General features: G+C 41.6%; 1 protein-coding gene across 1 annotated transcript in view; it reads right to left on the reverse strand.

Moving 5' to 3' along the window:
* LOC124780139 (Down syndrome cell adhesion molecule-like protein Dscam2) overlaps positions 1-19,371 on the reverse strand; it is a 513,871-nt gene that overhangs the window by 241,607 nt on the left and 252,893 nt on the right. The window contains exons 11-13 of the mRNA XM_047253759.1: positions 18,164-18,302; positions 17,676-17,795; positions 14,809-14,985 (exon numbers count right to left, since the gene is read on the reverse strand). Coding sequence (XP_047109715.1) covers positions 14,809-14,985; positions 17,676-17,795; positions 18,164-18,302 — 436 coding nt within the window. The remainder of the gene's footprint in view (positions 1-14,808; positions 14,986-17,675; positions 17,796-18,163; positions 18,303-19,371) is intronic.

Raw genomic sequence — 19,371 nt, forward strand, 5'->3', positions numbered from 1 at the left:
GATACTAAAAGCTATCAGATAGATTATATAATGGTAAGACAGAGAGTTAGGAACCAGGTTTGAAATTGTAAGACATTTCCAGGGGCAGATGTGGACTCTTGACCACAATCTATTGGTAATGAACTGTAGATTAAAACTGCAAAAAGGTGGGAATGTAAGGAGATGGCACCTGGATAAACTGAAAGAACCAGAGGTTGTACAGAGTTTCAGGGAGAGCATAAGGGAACAATTGACAGGAATGGATGAAAGAAATACAGTAGAAGAAGAATGGGTAGCTTTGAGGGATGAAATAGTGAAGGCAGCAGAGGATCAAATAGGTAAAAAGACGAGGGCTAGTAGAAACCTTTGGGTAACAGAAGAAATATTGAATTTAATTGATGAAAGGAGAAAATATAAAAATGTAATAAATGAAGCACGCAAAAAGGAATACAAACGTCTCAAAAATGATATCAACTGGAAGTGCAAAATGGCTAAGCAGGGATGTCTAGAGGACAAATGTAAGGATGTAGAGGCTTATCTCACTAGGGGTAAGATAGATACTGCCTACAGGAAAATCAAAGAGACCTTTGGAGAAAGGAGAACCACTTGCGTGAATATCAAGAGCTTTGACGGAAACCCAGTTCTAAGCAAAGAAGGGAAAGCAGAAAGGTGGAAGGAGTATATAGAGGGTCTATACAAGGGCGATGTACTTGAGGACAATATTATGGAAATGGAAGAGTATGTAGATGAAGATGAAATGGAAGATACGATACTGCGTGAAGAGTTTGACAGAGCACTGAAAGACCTGAGTCGAAACAAGGCCCCAGGAGTAGACAACATTCCATTAGAACTACTGACAGCCTTGGGAGAACCAGTCCTGACAAAACTCTACCATCTGGTGAGCAGGATGTATGAGACTGGCGAAATACCGCCAGACTTCAAGAAGAATATAATAATTCCAATCCCAAAGAAAGCAGGTGTTGACAGATGTGAAAGTTACCGAACTATCAGTTTAATAAGTCACAGCTGCAAAATACTAATGCAAATTCTTTACAGACGAATGGAAAAACTGATAGAAGCCGACCTCGGGGAAGATGGCAGTTATGAGAGTCGAAGGATATGAAAGGGAAGCAGTGGTTGGGAAGGGTGTGAGACAGGGTTGTAGCCTCTCCCTGATGTTATTCAATCTGTATATTGAGCAAGCAATAAAGGAAACAAAAGAAAAGTTTGGAGTAAGTATTAAAATCCATGGAGAAGAAATAAAAACTTTGAGGTTCGCCGATGACATTGTAATTCTGACAGCAAAGGACTTGGAAGAGCAGTTGAACGGAATGGACAGTGTCTTGAAAGGAGGGTATAAGATGAACATCAACAAAAGCAAAACGAGGATAATGGAATGTAGTCGAATTAAGTCGGGTGATGCTGAGGGAATTAGATTAGGAAATGAGGCACTTAAAGTACTAAAGGAGTTTTGCTATTTGGGGAGCAAAATAACAGATGATGGTCGAAGTAGAGAAGATATAAAATGTAGACTGGCAATGGCAAGGAAAGCGTTTCTGAAGAAGAAAAATTTGTTAACATCGAGTATAGATTTAAATGTCAGGAAGTCATTTATGAAAGTATTTGTATGTAGTGTAGCCATGTATGGAAGTGAAACGTGGACGATAAATAGTTTAGACAAGAAGAGAATAGAAGCTTTCAAAATGTGGTGCTACAGAAGAATGCTGAAGATCAGATGGGTAGATCACATAACTAATGAGGAGGTATTGAATAGAATTGGGGAGAAGAGGAGCTTGTGGCACAACTTGATTAGAAGAAGGGATCGGTTGGTAGGACGTGTTCTGAGGCATCAAGGGATCACCAATTTAGTACTGGAGGGCAGCATGGAGGGTAAAAATCATAGAGGGAGACCAAGAGGTGAATACACTAAGCAAAATCAGAAGGATGTATGCTGCAGTAGGTACTGGGAGATGAAGAAGCTTGCACAGGATAGAGTAGCATGGAGAGCTGCATCAAACCAGTCTCAGGACTGAAGACCACAACAACATGTCAAAATTACCAGAAACCACAATTGTTTTCTGTCAAATTGGCCAATGGAGCTTCTAGATGATTTATGAACAGTTTAATCAAACAATCAAAAATCCACGATGAAATGTAACAATATTATGTGATGAAAGTTGCTACTCACCATATAGCAGAGATGCTGACTCGCAGATAGGCACAACAAAAAGACTCTTAAAATTGTAGCTTTCAGCCATTAAGGTCGTTGTCAACAATACACACACACACACACACACACACACACACACACACACACACAAATGCAACTCACACACACAACTGCAGTCTCGGGCAACTGAAGCCACACTGTAATGTGGTTTCATTTGCCTGAGACTACAGTCATGTGTATGAGTTGCATATATCTATATATATAATAGAGGGAAACATTCCACGTAGAAAATATATATCTAAAAACAAAGATGATGTGACTTACCAAATGAAAGTGCTGGCAGGTCGACAGACACACAAACAAACACAAACATACACACAAAATTCAAGCTTTCGCAACAAACTGTTGCATCATCAGGAAAGAGGGAAGGAGAGGGAAAAGACGAAAGGATGTGGGTTTTAAGGGAGAGGGTAAGGAGTCATTCCAATCCCGGGAGCGGAAACACTTACCTTAGGGGGAAAAAAGGACAGGTATACACTCGCACACACACACATATTCATCCACACATATACAGACACAAGCAGACATATTTAAAGACAAAGAGTTTGGGCAGAGATCAAATTGTATTACGGTAAAAAGGGGAAGGTGAATACAAAGTGAGACTACTGGTAAAAACAGAAAGAGAAAATAAAGAGAAAATAAGACGACAGGAAAGATTTCGAAATGCAACAGCGACAATAACAAACGTAATTGTTGGGTTCAAATTAATGATATGGTTATAATAGAGGGAAACATTCCACATAGGAAATATATATCTAAAAACAAAGATGATGTGACTTACCAAACGAAAGCGCTGGCACGTCGATAGACACACAAACAAACACAATCATACACACAAAATTCAAGCCTTCGCAACAAACTGTTACCTCATCAGGAAAGAGGGAAGGAGAGGGAAAGACGAAAGGATGTGGGTTTTAAGGGAGAGGGTAAGGAGTCATTCCAATCCCGGGAGCGGAAAGACTTACCTTAGGGGGAAAAAAGGACGGGTATACACTCGCACACACACACACACATATCCATCCACACATATACAGACACAAGCAGACATATTTAAAGACAAAGAGTTTGGGCAGAGATGTCAGTCGAGGCAGAAGTGCAGAGGCAAAGATGTTGTTGAATGACAGGTGAGGTATGAGTGGCGGCAACTTGAAATTAGCGGAGATTGAGGCCTGGTGGATAACGGGAAGAGAGGATATATTGAAGAGCAAGTTCCCATCTCCAGAGTTCGGATAGGTTGGTGTTAGTGGGAAGTATCCAGATAACCCGGATGGTGTAACACTGTGCCAAGATGTGCTGGCCGTGCACCAAGGCATGTTTAGCCACAGGGTGATCCTCATTACCAACAAACACTGTCTGCCTGTGTCCATTCATGCGAATGGACAGTTTGTTGCTGGTCATTCCCACATAGAATGCGTCACAGTGTAGGCAGGTCAGTTGGTAGATCACGTGGGTGCTTTCACACGTGGCTCTGCCTTTGATCGTGTACACCTTCCGGGTTACAGGACTGGAGTAGGTGGTGGTGGGAGGGTGCATGGGACAGGTTTTACACCGGGGGCGGTTACAGGGGTAGGAGCCAGAGGGTAGGGAAGGTGGTTTGGGGATTTCATAGGGATGAACTAAGAGGTTACGAAGGTTAGGTGGACGGTGGAAAGACACTCTTGGTGGAGTGGGGAGGATTTCATGAAGGATGGATCTCATTTCAGGGCAGGATTTGAGGAAGTCATATCCCTGCTGGAGAGCCACATTCAGAATCTGATCCAGTCCCGGAAAGTATCCTGTCACAAATGGGGCACTTTTGTGGTTCTTCTGTGGGAGGTTCTGGGTTTGAGTGGATGAGAAAGTGGCTCTGGTTATTTGCTTCTGTACCAGGTCGGGAGGGTAGTTGCGGGATGCGAAAGCTGTTGTCAGGTGGTTGGTGTAATGCTTCAGGGATTCCGGACTGGAGCAGATTCGTTTGCCACGAAGACCTAGGCTGTAGGGAAGGGACCGTTTGATGTGGAATGGGTGGCAGCTGTCGTAATGGAGGTACTGTTGCTTGTTGGTGGGTTTGATGTGGACGGACATGTGAAGCTGGCCATTGGACAGGTGGAGGTCAACATCAAGGAAAGTGGCATGGGATTTGGAGTAGGACCAGGTGAATCTGATGGAACCAAAGTAGTTGAGGTTGGAGCACCCCTGTAACCGCCCCCGGTGTAAAACCTGTCCCATGCACCCTCCCACCACCACCTATTCCAGTCCTGTAACCCGGAAGGTGTACACGATCAAAGGCAGAGCCACGTGTGAAAGCACCCACGTGATTTACCAACTGACCTGCCTACACTGTGAAGCGTTCTATGTGGGAATGACCAGCAACAAACTGTCCATTCGCATGAATGGACACAGGCAGACAGTGTTTGTTGGTAATGAGGATCACCCTGTGGCTAAACATGCCTTGGTGCACGGCCAGCACATCTTGGCACAGTGTTACACCGTCCGGGTTATCTGGATACTTCCCACTAACACCAACCTGTCAGAACTCCGGAGATGGGAACTTGCCCTTCAGCATATCCTTTCTTCTCGCTATCCGCCAGGCCTCAATCTCCGCTAATTTCTAATTTCAATTTGCCGCCGCTCATACCTCACCTGTCTTTCAACTTCATCTTTGCCTCTGTACACCCGCCCCGACTGACATCTCTGCCCAAACTCTTTGCCTTTACAAATGTCTGCTTGTGTCTGTGTATGTGTGGATGGATATGTGTGTGTGTGCGAGTGTATACCTGTCCTTTTTTCCCCCTAAGGTAAGTCTTTCCGCTCCCGGGATTGGAATGACTCCTTACCCTCTCCCTTAAAACCCATATCCTTTTGTCTTTCCTTCTCCTTCCCTCTTTCCTGACGAGGCAACCATTGGTTGCTAAAGCTAGAATTTTGTGTGTATGTTTGTGTTTGTTTGTGTGTCTATCGACCTGCCAGCGCTTTTGTTTGGTAAGTTTCATCATCTTTTTAGATATATTTTTCCCACGTGGAATGTTTCCCTCTATTATATATATATATATATATATATATATATATATATAATAGAGGGAAACATTCCACGTGGGAAAAATATATCTAAAAAGAAAGATGATGAAACTTACCAAACAAAAGCGCTGGCAGGTCGATAGACACACAAACAAACACAAACATACACACAAAATTCTAGCTTTCGCAACCAATGGTTGCCTCGTCAGGAAAGAGGGAAGGAGAAGGAAAGACAAAAGGATATGGGTTTTAAGGGAGAGGGTAAGGAGTCATTCCAATCCCGGGAGTGGAAAGACTTACCTTAGGGGGAAAAAAGGACAGGTGTACACTCGCACACACACACATATCCATCCACACATACACAGACACAAGAAGACATTTGTAAAGGCAAAGAGTTTGGGCAGAGATGTCAGTCGGGGCGGATGTACAGAGGCAAAGATGAAGTTGAAAGACAGGTGGGGTATGAGCGGCGGCAAATTGAAATTAGAAATTAGCGGAGATTGAGGCCTGGCGGATAGCGAGAAGAAAGGATATGCTGAAGGGCAAGTTCCCATCTCCGGAGTTCTGACAGGTTGGTGTTAGTGGGAAGTATCCAGATAACCCGGACGGTGTAACACTGTGCCAAGATGTGCTGGCCATGCACCAAGGCATGTTTAGCCACAGGGTGATCCTCATTACCAACAAACACTGTCTGCCTGTGTCCATTCATGCGAATGGACAGTTTGTTGCTGGTCATTCCCACATAGAACGCTTCACAGTGTAGGCAGGTCAGTTGGTAAATCACGTGGGTGCTTTCACACGTGGCTCTGCCTTTGATCGTGTACACCTTCCGGGTTACAGGACTGGAATAGGCGGTGGTGGGAGGGTGCATGGGACAGGTTTTACACCGGGGGCGGTTACAGGGGTAGGAGCCAGACCACCTTCCCTACCCTCTGGCTCCTACCCCTGTAACCGCCCCCGGTGTAAAACCTGTCCCATGCACCCTCCCACCACCACCTATTCCAGTCCTGTAACCCGGAAGGTGTACACGATCAAAGGCAGAGCCACGTGTGAAAGCACCCACGTGATTTACCAACTGACCTGCCTACACTGTGAAGCGTTCTATGTGGGAATGACCAGCAACAAACTGTCCATTCGCATGAATGGACACAGGCAGACAGTGTTTGTTGGTAATGAGGATCACCCTGTGGCTAAACATGCCTTGGTGCACGGCCAGCACATCTTGGCACAGTGTTACACCGTCCGGGTTATCTGGATACTTCCCACTAACACCAACCTGTCAGAACTCCGGAGATGGGAACTTGCCCTTCAGCATATCCTTTCTTCTCGCTATCCGCCAGGCCTCAATCTCCGCTAATTTCTAATTTCAATTTGCCGCCGCTCATACCCCACCTGTCTTTCAACTTCATCTTTGCCTCTGTACATCCGCCCCGACTGACATCTCTGCCCAAACTCTTTGCCTTTACAAATGTCTTCTTGTGTCTGTGTATGTGTGGATGGATATGTGTGTGTGTGCGAGTGTACACCTGTCCTTTTTTCCCCCTAAGGTAAGTCTTTCCGCTCCCGGGATTGGAATGACTCCTTACCCTCTCCCTTAAAACCCATATCCTTTTGTCTTTCCTTCTCCTTCCCTCTTTCCTGACGAGGCAACCATTGGTTGCGAAAGCTAGAATTTTGTGTGTATGTTTGTGTTTGTTTGTGTGTCTATCGACCTGCCAGCGCTTTTGTTTGGTAAGTTTCGTCATCTTTCTTTTTATATATATATATATATATATATATATATATATATATATATATATATGTGTGTGTGTGTGTGTGTGTGTGTGTCTATCGACCTGCCAGCGCTTTTGTTTGGTAAGTCACATCATCTTTGTTTATATATATATATATATATATATATATATATATATATATATAATAGAGGGAAACATTCCACGTGGGAAAAATATATCTAAAAAGAAAGATGATGAAACTTACCAAACAAAAGCGCTGGCAGGTCGATAGACACACAAACAAACACAAACATACACACAAAATTCTAGCTTTCGCAACCAATGGTTGCCTCGTCAGGAAAGAGGGAAGGAGAAGGAAAGACAAAAGGATATGGGTTTTAAGGGAGAGGGTAAGGAGTCATTCCAATCCCGGGAGCGGAAAGACTTACCTTAGGGGGAAAAAAGGACAGGTATACACTCGCACACACACACATATCCATCCACACATACACAGACACAAGCAGACATGTCTGCTTGTGTCTGTGTATGTGTGGATGGATATGTGTGTGTGTGCGAGTGTATACCTGTCCTTTTTTCCCCCTAAGGTAAGTCTTTCCGCTCCCGGGATTGGAATGACTCCTTACCCTCTCCCTTAAAACCCATATCCTTTTGTCTTTCCTTCTCCTTCCCTCTTTCCTGACGAGGCAACCATTGGTTGCGAAAGCTAGAATTTTGTGTGTATGTTTGTGTTTGTTTGTGTGTCTATCGACCTGCCAGCGCTTTTGTTTGGTAAGTTTCATCATCTTTCTTTTTAGATATATATATATATATATATATATATATATATATATATATATATATGTGTGTGTGTGTGTGTGTGGTGTTGATGAAGGCCTTAATGGCTGAAAGCTATAATTGTGAGAGACTTCTTTTTGTTGTGCCTATCTGTGACTCAGCGTCTCTGCTATATGGCGAGTAGCAACTTTCCTTTTCATAATATTGTTATGGACAGTTTATAATTTCCTGCAGGTGCTCCATATATAGTTACTGCTATAACGGGTCTGTCATGGAATGCTTCTAGATTTGGCTCTAATCAGAACTCGTCGATATCAATATTCTTGAGTTTAAAGCAATTTCTAAAAGTGTGGCAGCCCTTCCTCTCTCCATATTAAGCTACAGAAGTAAGAAGGCAACTTAAACCATGAAACATGTAAAATATCTGTACCAGTGGTCACATCATCTTCAGAGAGGCAGGTTCTGATAATTGAGTAGTTCATTAGTTTTACTTCTGAGACCTTGCATGTTCTGGTGTAATGAGGATAACTGATGTTGCATACTTTTTACTGGCTGAGGTGCAGCTTACAGGAAAAATTCTGGTTTTGCTAAATATTTTCTCTTAAGAGCTGTTTACACAGAAGCTGTATGCTAAAATGGGCCTGCTATTTAACTATTGTTTCAAATTTAAAGTGTCTTTCAACTCAGACCCCTCTATATTTTGTTTTCTTTCTCCCCTGCCTGCCCTAAGAAATGTAGCCCTCTGACACCCATAGCCACTCATATTTTAACATTTTGAGAGTGCCTCCCCCCCCCCCCACCCCCTCCCACCCCCTCACCGCCCTCCTTTAAGTTATCTGCTGTTGGCCCAGTTTTCCCTTCCCTTTCCTGCTGAGGTGAAGGTCTCACGCAGTGTAAACCCACCTTCTGGTAAAGCTACAGGAATCAAACAAATGTAAGACCCCATATCTGATAGAAGCAGCCTTTCCAACATCAAATTAACCCTAATGATAAAAGAATTGAAGTGAGTTCAATACTCTGTCCCAAAGCAGACCCAAATCCCACACCAGTATGCTTCGGTGCTGACACTGTCTTCACCAGATCATTCTCTACAGAGTACCTACCTTCTTATTTCTTAAATTATTTTTCAAAATTTGTTGTGCCATTTCTACAACTATTTAATCACGTTGCTCATCAATTTCTAACTGGGCATCAGTTACTATTTTTGGCAAAATCAGGGTAAACCCTCACTGATATCAAATATATTAGTTTTCACTGGAATAATGGAACTGGATGCAATGAAAACAAGACATTGGCCATATGCTTTGAGCTTCTGCATTGTCTGTGTGATTTAGGGTTCCAGTGGACAGTCTGAAAGAAAAAATTAACACACTGGAGACTATGAGAAATTCTGCAGATCAGGTGATGTAAGATTATATGGACAAACTGAAAGAGATGAAGAATACAAAAACAGACCATCAAGGTACATAAAATATCTCCAATACAGGATTTCAGACAAGTTTACAGCTAAACCCTGAAACCAATTGAACAGAATACAAAAAAGGTCAAGTTACTAGGTTTACATATAGATCAAAAACTTACATGGGACAGACACACAAATTATCTATGTGGCAAACTTGCTCGAACCCTCTTTCTATTTCACAACCTGAGACACGTTATCAGTAAAAATCTGCTAATCTCCACATACTTTGCTTTTTTCCATTCACAACTGCAATACGGGGTACATCTTTGGGGTAACTCAGTGGGTTCAAATACCATCTTCAAGTGGCAGAAGAAAGCAGTCACGTGCATTTTAGGACTAGCGCCAAGACAAAGTTGCAAAAACCATTTTCAAGAACTAAAGATAATGACACTACCTAGTATATACATTTATAATTGTTTGATATAAGCTAAAGAGAATGTAAGGAACTATAACTTAAGATCTGAAGTGCATGTTCATAATACTCGAAATAATAGTAACATAGACCTACCAAACACAAGGCTGACATTTACACAAAAGAGCCATAAACACCTTAGCTTAAAATTTTATAACAAACTCCCAAAAGCTGTGAGCGAACTACCGATGAGTAACTTTAAGCAGACAATAGAAGTGTGGCTCAAATGTTCGCCATATTACTCACTAGATGAGTTTCTAAACAGTGACACAAAAGAGATAAGCTACATGAAACAAAAAACTGCCATGTGAATTATACATATATGTTTGTGACAGTAACGTACCAGCAAAGACTTTTTACATGGATACGTAAGATGTACCATAAATAGGCCTATATCTTGATACTATTGTATATTTAACTGTTATGATGTATTATTATTATTATTACTATTATTATTATTATTATTATTATTATTACTATTGTGAATGAATAATTGTGGTATTATCAATATTACTTTAGCATGGTATCTGCTTGCCCTGCACAGGTACAATTATGTACAATAATAATTATTGTAATTTTAAAAAAAAGTATTGAACACACTGATGATGCCAATTGTATGGAAAACATATTGAAAGGCAAATAAAGATTCTATTCTAAAGAAATTTAACCACATAGGATAACATGGAGACAGCTGCAGCATATGTCTTTAATGGAAAGTATGTGGCTAGTTGTTTATTAAAAACATATGTAAGGAAAATGTTTGTAGCCATATGCTATATTCAGAAATTTGTTTTCCTGGTTTCATTATATGGCACAGTACACTGATAACACAATTCTGTCAAACATGGAAATAAACAGGATTCCAGTTCTGTTGCACATTCAATTTTGTTTCACAGCAACAAATTCGTAATGCATTTGCTGGCTGACTATGTTTCTTTCAGTGTAAAGAACTTCTTAAAGTGAACAGTGCTTACTCAGTGATGTACTAATTCCCTTTGATAGTCACTAAAACTTTGAACTACATTATTGATTCTGTGGTGAACTGAATGCTCAAGACAACGCTGAGGGTATACAGTGTATAATATCTTTTTATAGGCAGACACCAACTTGCCTGATCAGTTGTTGAAAGGATCAGATGGAGTGACTACCAGTCCTGGTTTTCAAATACTTCTCTCTGAACAAGATCCTGAACGTGGACTTTCCACGACAGCTTACTATCTATCTGAGCACCTAGAAATTTGAACTATTCAGTTTCACTAATCATATGCCCATTCAATGAAATTAAAACGTCAGGTTTTGTTGAATTGTGTGTTAGAAACTGTAAAAACTGAGTCTTACTGTGATATACTGCCATTTTTACTACTCGAACGGTATCAGAAGTGACTGATCGTTCGACACGAAAATTAGTCTAATTTGCTTATTTTCATTCGCTATTGTCGTATTGTATTATATTTTGGGGTAACTCTTCTCATTCTAAAAGGATATTTTTGGCTCAGAAACGGGGGGTTCGGGCAATAAGTTGTGTTAGTTCACGAACCTCTTGTCGACCTCTTTCACGAGTCTGGGTATTTTGACATTGGCCTCTCAATACGTATATTCCTTATTGTCGTTTCTTGTTACCAATATTAGTTGATTCCCAAGAATAAGCAACTTTCACTCGGTTAATACTCGGCAGAAATCAAACCTGCACTTGGATCGGACTTCCTTAACTCTAGTGCAAAAAGGTGTGCAGTAGCCTATACTGCGGCATCCATTTTCAATAAGCTGCCACTCGAATTCAAAAATCTTAGCAATAATCCACGCGCTTTCAAATCGAAACTGAAGAGTTTCCTCATGGGTCACTCCTTCTATTCTGTCGAGTAGTTCCTTGAAAAATTAAGCTGATTTTTTTTGTATTTCTGATAGCGTTTACTTAAACTTATGGACTGACTTTTTTAAGGTTCATGAACATTTATTTTTATCTGTTATTACGTTTATGTTGTAATTTCATGTACTGACACGTTCCATGACCTTGGAGATTTGCTCCTCAATTTGGTCCTACGGAACTTGACTAGTAAATAAATAAAATAAAATTGAAACTGGTCGCTTGCGAAGAGGAATCCTCCAACTGATGACGTTAAACGTATCGTTTACCAACTTAAAAAAATTCTATAATATCTTCTTATCCAGGCATTACGAAAGAAAGAGCTGGCAGGCAAGATGAACGCGCTGTCGATCCCTTCCGGAAACTGTCACATGATGAGTAGTAAGTTTAGGGCAGAGTTTTAACTCACCATTATGTTTCACCAGCAGCTGCTCGATTATGCGTTATGTTATTGTTTTTCCATAGCTTAATCAAAAATTATCATCCAAAAAATGGTTTCTCAAAACTTTCAACATATGTGGTACATCAGCAAATACCCAGACACGTTTCGTTTCATCGTTAGGGTTGATGAAGTACGTGTTTGTGTAGTCGATGTGGAATTCCTTCTACACTTACCCATTTTTACTTCCCAAATCAGATAACAATACCAACTACAACAAATCCCACTTTTTGCGTCTCTCTGATGGTACTGACCAGCAAATCCAGATTCATCATAGTATCAAAATTGTTCTTTTCATATATAAATGATTTGGCGGGCAAGGTGGGCAGCAGTCTGCGGTTGTTTGCCGATGATGCCGTGGTGTACGGTGAGGTATCGAAGTTGACTGTTTGTAGGAAGATACCAGACGACTTAGACAAAATTTCCAGTTGGTGTGATGAGTGACAGCTAGCTCTAAATGTGGATAAATGTAAGTAAATGCGGATTAGCAGGAAGAACAAATCTGTAATGTTCGGATACAGTATTAATAGTGTTCAGCTTGACACAGTCAAGTCGTTTAAATATTTGAGCATAACGTTGAAAAGCGATATGAGGTGGAAGGAGGATATTAAAACTGAGGTAGAGAAGGCAAATGGTCGATTTCGGTTTATTAGGAGAATTTTAGGAAGCAGTGGTTCATCTGTAAAGGAAACCGCATATAGGACGATGGTGCAATCTATTCTTGAGTATTGCTCGATTAATTGGGATCCGTACCAGGTCGGATTGAAGGAAGACATCGAAGCAATTCAGAAGAGGGCTGCTAGATTTGTTGCCGTTAGGTTAGAACAAAACTTAAGTGTTGCGGAAATGCTTCGTGAACCCAAGTGGGAAACACTACTGAGAAAGTTCAGAGAACCGGCATTTGCGGCTGACTGCCGAACGATTCAGCTCCCACCGACATACATCGCGCGTAAAGACCACGAAGATAAGATACGAGAAATTAGGGCTCATACAGAGGCATACAGACGGTCGTTTTTCCCTCGCTCTGTCTGCGAATGGAACAGGAGGGTAAATGACAAGTAGTGCTTCAGGGTACCCTCGGCCACGCACCTCACGGTGGCTTGCGGAGTATCTATGAAGATGTAATACATAGGTTGCTTCCAGGTTCCACATAAACTGTAACAACCTGTACCTGACTATGTGTCCCGTACAGGATGTAGGTTTCTTAGTCGTAGCATATGGGACTGTGCACATTCATTTCATCAAAACTCAGCATGCGCAGCGTCTCGGCTTCGCTTAATCTTGTTGCTTTCTTAGTCATGAAGTGCATCACATCCGTCAAAACGTCAGGAAAACAGCGAAAAATATTAGATATCCATCTTTTTAACGTAGAAAATCCCTGTAATGGTATACCCTTACGTTTCTCAAATAAATGTTAAGTTTTCCTGGACAGAGAGCGCAGAAGCAAGGCTTTGCTTACGTCTTCCTGACTTCAACGTGTACTCGTCTTGGACTTCATGAGAAATTTAGTTTATGTGTCCGTAAATCATTTTTATAAAACTTGCTGTACTTCAGTTATCACTCTAACACTTTGTCGACACTGGAGGACTTGGCTTCACTTCCTCTGTCTGTTTAATGCATCAGACAGTAATTTGTTTATCGTCTTCAATGCATTGCTTTCAGCTATTAAACGCTGTTTTTTCTCTCTCTCAGTAAGTCTGTTTCTGTGCTTTGATCTGCTTTCTTTTTCTTCGGTGACAAAGAAGCTAGCGTGTAAGTGCACGTGTACGTGTTTCAGAGTCTTCTTTTGCACGTCTTTGGTGGACAGAGGATGAACCAGCAGCAGAAGAAATGGCTTTAGTAAGATGCAATGTAGGAACTGCAGTCGGCTTTAAGGTCTTCTTTGGCTGAAGTTTCAATAATTCGGCTTGGAGATCACGTAAAAATGGGTTTCTTTAAAATTAAAGTTAATACAATCATTTCTTCTACAGAGCTGTACCCACCGAGCAGATGTTTCAGGGTCTTCGGGGAACTTATGATAGGCTTCTGATTGTAGTTTCCACACACAGCCACAGCACAGTTCGCATTGTTAACGTCTAACAGAAAGAATAAACTCGATACAACAAGAAAATAAACAACACAAAACTTTGTCGCTTCATGTACGAGCGCGCGCGAACTGAGATGTTTCTCGACGCTGACGTAATGCGCAGAACGGTGAAAAATCTGTTCTGCGCATGCAGTGTGCCCCCCCCCCCCCTTGATTTATTATGACGCCCGCTACTATTACTACTACTACCCAATTATTTAGCGATCTAAAGTATAAAATTTCCTATTATTATTACTGTTACTACTGGTAGTAGTTAATTTGTGCGCTTGCTTTAACTTTTTGTATGATGTACGGTAATCATGACTCAAAATCTATAATTTTGAGAGACTGGTACGATGTTTTAACATTTATAAGTAGGCCACCCTGTTCAAAAGCATCAAGGAAATAGCATACAAACTTCTTCTGATTAACCATGCTGTCGAACGATGATGCCATTTTAGCGCACTTGTCATTTTAGGTCAATTTCTCCTATTTCATAAATGTTCGTTGCAACTGAACCCAATGATTCATAACTACAATTGATTTAATTTCGACACTACTATACACGACGTAGATGTTCACATTTTTTTTCTTTTTTCCTTAACATTATCGACTTTAAATAGCGTGTTCATTGCCTATTGAATACTGCAGCTTCCGGCGTCCTTCGCTGATAAAACTGCAATAGGTATATCATTCACATGATCTGTTTCAAAGTAATACCCAGCTCTTTTTTGGGAACATGATTTGTGTCTCCAGCTTTTCACAGTCAAATTCGTAAGTGTGCAGTACAAAGATAAACGTGAAAATCAAACATATTTGTGCAAGAAAATATCCCTTAGCAAAATTCTCTTACCATTGATTGAAACCTGTACATTCTTGCTGATGCCATCACCAATCCCGTTGTCAGCACGACATAGGTAGAATCCCTCATCATCCGAGGATGCCGCTTGTATTGACAACGTTCCATTTTCCCACAGTTTAACGTGTGGTGGAGTGTGGACCAGTGGTTGGAAATCGGTCGCTTTTCCATCTAAAAGAAAATGGAAACGGAGGTCTCGAATACTTGCATTTGTGCATTTTTTTAAAGGAAAATTAACAAGTATGTTTCTCAGTTAATTTGATGTGGGCTAAATAATATGTTGATAACAGTTGAAATACAAGGCTTGTCCAGAAGGTAATGCACCGATTTTTTTTCTTCAACAATTATTTATTTAACATAATGAGAATTATAAGCACGAAAGAATGGAGTTTTATCTGCACACCCTATTTTTCCACGTAATCTCCATCCTGTTCTACGGCCTTCCATCAGCGTGAAACAAGGGCGTGTATGCCTTGTCGGTACCAATCCTTGTTCTGGTGGTGGAGCCATTGTTTCACTGTATGAACTTCCTTTGCTGATTCACAGACGTAACACCATTGCTGAGTCGTAATGCGTCTGTCCTCGCGAATGACCACGTCAGCTCACTGCAGCATGTCAGGTGTGACAGCTGTGGATGGACTACCCGAGCGTTGCAAATCGTGGAGCTCCGCCGAACCGCCTTCTAATGACAGCACCATCCGTGCCCAGCGACTTACTGTACTTCTTTCGACAGCAGATTCTCCATAGACTTTGCACAAGCGTTTGTGAATATTCCCCACAGTTTATTTCTCTGCAGTGAGAAATTCAATGACGGCACGTTGTTTGTAATATACATCACCCACAGACGCCACTGTGAAACTGTCCTGCTGCCACGCTATGAGTCGGAAGCGACGGGAACATGGCGCGCTCACTCAGGAGACAACAAATACTACAGGGTCATTACAAATGATTGAAGCGATTTCACAGCTCTACAATAACTTTATTATTTGAGATATTTTCACAATGCTTTGCACACACGTACAAAAAGTCAAAAAGTTTTTTTAGGCAGTCACAAATGTTCGATATGTGCCCCTTTAGTGATTCGGCAGACATCAAGCCAATAATCAAGTTCCTCCCACACTCGGCGCAGCATGTCCCCATCAATGAGTTCGAAAGCATCGTTGATGCGAGCTCGCAGTTCTTGCACGTTTCTTGGTAGAGGAGGTTTAAACACTGAATCTTTCACATAACCTCACAGAGAGAAATCGCATGGGGTTAAGTCGGGAGAGCGTGGAGGCCATGACATGAACTGCTGGTCATGATCTCCACCCCGACCGATCCATCGGTTTTCCAATCTCCTGTTTAAGAAATGCCGTACAGCATGATGGAAGTGCGGTGGAGCACCATCCTGTTGAAAGATGAAGTCGGCGCTGTCGGTCTCCAGTTGTGGCATGAGTCGATTTTCCAGCATGTCCAGATACACGTGTCCTGTAACGTTTTTTTCGCAGAAGAAAAAGGGGCCGTACACTTTAAACCGTGAGGTTGCACAAAACACGTTAACTTTTGGTGAATTGCGAATTTGCTGCACGAATGCGTGAGGATTCTCTACCGCCCAGATCCGCACATTGTGTCTGTTCACTTCACCATTAAGAAAAAATGTTGCTTCATCACTGAAAACAAGTTTCGCACTGAACGCATCCTCTTCCATGAGCTGTTGCAACCGCGCCGAAAATTCAAAACGTTTGACTTTGTCATCGGGTGTCAGGGCTTGTAGTAATTGTAAACGGTAAGGCTTCTGCTTTAGCCTTTTCCGTAAGATTTTCCAAACCGTCGGCTGTGGTACGTTTAGCTCCCTGCTTGCTTTATTCGTCGACTTCCGCGGGCTACGCGTGAAACTTGCCCGCACGCGTTCAACCGTTTCTTCGCTCACTGCAGGCCGACCCGTTGATTTCCCCTTACAGAGGCATCCAGAAGCTTTAAACTGCGCATACCATCGCCGAATGGAGTTAGCAGTTGGTGGATCTTTGTTGAACTTCGTCCTGAAGTGTCGTTGCACTGTTATGACTGACTGATGTGAGTGCATTTCAAGCACGACATACGCCTTCTCGGCTCCTGTAGCCATTTTGTCTCACTGCGCTCTCGAGCGCTCTGGCGGCAGAAACCTGAAGTGCGACTTCAGCCGAACAAAACTTTATGAGTTTTTCTAGGTATCTGTAGTGTGTCGTGACCATATGTCAATGAATGGAGCTACAGTGAATTTATGAAATCGCTTCAATCATTCGTAATAGCCCTGTACATACGTAACGATTCGCATTCGTAGCATTCTTTTCGGCTGAGGAAAAAAAAAAATGCGGTGCATTACTTTATGGGCAACCCATTTTGAGGCAACCTTACTGTTACAACGAGTCTAGACGACCTGCTGGAAATTTCAGAAATATGTGTAGAACTCTGACGCCATGAGTTATGCTGCCAAATGCGTTTATGGGTTTCGTTGCTGTAAAAATATTTCTATGTCAATGCAGGTTCTCCATAGCAATTTTTGTAGTTTAAAAAAAATTACTTTTCATTCCGAACAAATTAGACTTTTTATTTGACAACGTTTTTCACATCAGTACGTTTCTCGTTCGGTTTCCAAGAAAAGTGTTCGTTTGCCAAATCTTAGGCCTATTCTGACAGGACAAGACTTTACTAACATAACAAACTGCTTATCCCATTAGTATGTACCACAGATATTATGAAAATCCTGCTATTATTCAAAATCTCACAGGTAATTTGCAGACGTTGTATTGAAAAGTGATATCGTCTTCTTTGTGACTTAGTTTCTTACTTATGTGAGCGACCTTCTTTTGAGTCGTCACAGCCGTGTTATAATATTTGCTCACCTATGCCACGGAACCAGGAGATAGTTGGCTGAGGAAATCCGTGTGCCTGGCAGTGAACGGACAGGGAATTGCCCTCCAGCGTTGATGTATCCTGAGGTTCTTTTGACCACTGTGGTGCAACTAAAAGAGAAGACAGAAGCGTCACTAAAAGTTGTTATTTTTCTAGCTGTAGTAATTTAGAGGATGAATTGAAACAGAAAGAACAACATTTCTCCTTGGTTTTTATGTAATTTTTTAAAGTGAAATATTTTACGCTAATGGTGCAAATTTTGTGTTGTGATCATATTTCGCAGTGCAGTTGAAAACAGCCAAATAAACTGTTAACGAAGACACATATTTTTATCCATGGATTCAGGAGAACTGAGGCCTAATATACAAATTTTTATAATTAGTTGCTTTTTTTTTTTTTTTAAAAAAAAATTACGTCTGCATTTACTGACATTAACAGCTAACAATAGTCTGCCTGGAAGGCATGAGGAACGTCTTACCGTTAACCTGGAGATGTGCTGACTGGTTGACTGTAGCAGCCGTGTTGGAAGCTAGACAGGTGTACACACCGCTGTGTTGTGAAGTGACCTTGTTAAACACTAGCAGGCTGAAGAAGTCACCTCCTTCTTTTTCAATAACCTGAGAAAAACAAAGAGCAATGTTTACATTTGACATGCATTACAAAAAAACACACAGACTTACTGTGACCCCTGTCCTTAGTTGTATTTATTGTTACATTCGAGTTGATCGCTTGTAGCGCGGTGGTCGTCCGACTGTGGCCCGAACCAAGTATTCAAAAGACCTGCGGTTTTCAGCCGCATTTTACGTATGTAATGATATGCACCTAGCAACCAACAGGCGAACTTAGAAACGACCACTAACGTTAAGAGCTTCTTAAGAGGGTAATTTTCCTGTCCAGTAACAAACAAAAATACTTACAGAGACACTAAAATTTAAAGGTATGTTTAATTTTAAATGCCGTTTGTGAATTCGACCGCTTAACTCAGGTACAGATGGGTAGGACAACACACTCGGGTACGCGGCTCGTACGGATCAGCTGCTATGGCGTAAATTTTGACGCCTTCAACATGCAATCACGAATGCGCATTACGGAGACGGTCATTTCAAATGCGATACTTATTTATAGCGAGGAACACAAAGTTAATTACAGCTATTGTAAAACAACGCAGTCAATAGAAGAAAACTGGGATTTTAACAGTTTATCAAACTATTGTGATGGTGTCTCAGATTCAGTAGTGCAATAACATGTAACTTCATATACTACACTACTGGCCATTAAAATTGCTACACCACGAACATGACGTGCTACAGACGCGAAATTTAACCGACAGGAAGAAGATGCTGTGATATGCAAATGATTAGCTTTTTAGAGCATTCACACAAGGTTGGTGCCGGTGGCGACACCTACAACGTGCTGACATGATGAAAGTTTGTAACCGATTTCTCATACACAAACAGCAGTTGACCGGCGTTGCCCGGTGAAACGTTGTTGTGATGCCTCGTGTAAGGAGGAGAAATGCGTACCATCACATTTCCGACTTTGATAAATGTCAGATTGTAGCCTATCGCGATTGCGGTTTATCGTATCGCGACATTGCTGCTCGCATTGGTCGAGATCCAATGACTGTTAGCAGAATATGGAATCGGTGGGTTCAGGAGAGTAATATGGAACGCCGTGCCGGATCCC

Source organism: Schistocerca piceifrons, chromosome 1 (assembly GCF_021461385.2).
Source record: "Schistocerca piceifrons isolate TAMUIC-IGC-003096 chromosome 1, iqSchPice1.1, whole genome shotgun sequence".
In the NCBI taxonomy this organism is placed as follows: Eukaryota; Metazoa; Arthropoda; class Insecta; order Orthoptera; family Acrididae; genus Schistocerca; species Schistocerca piceifrons.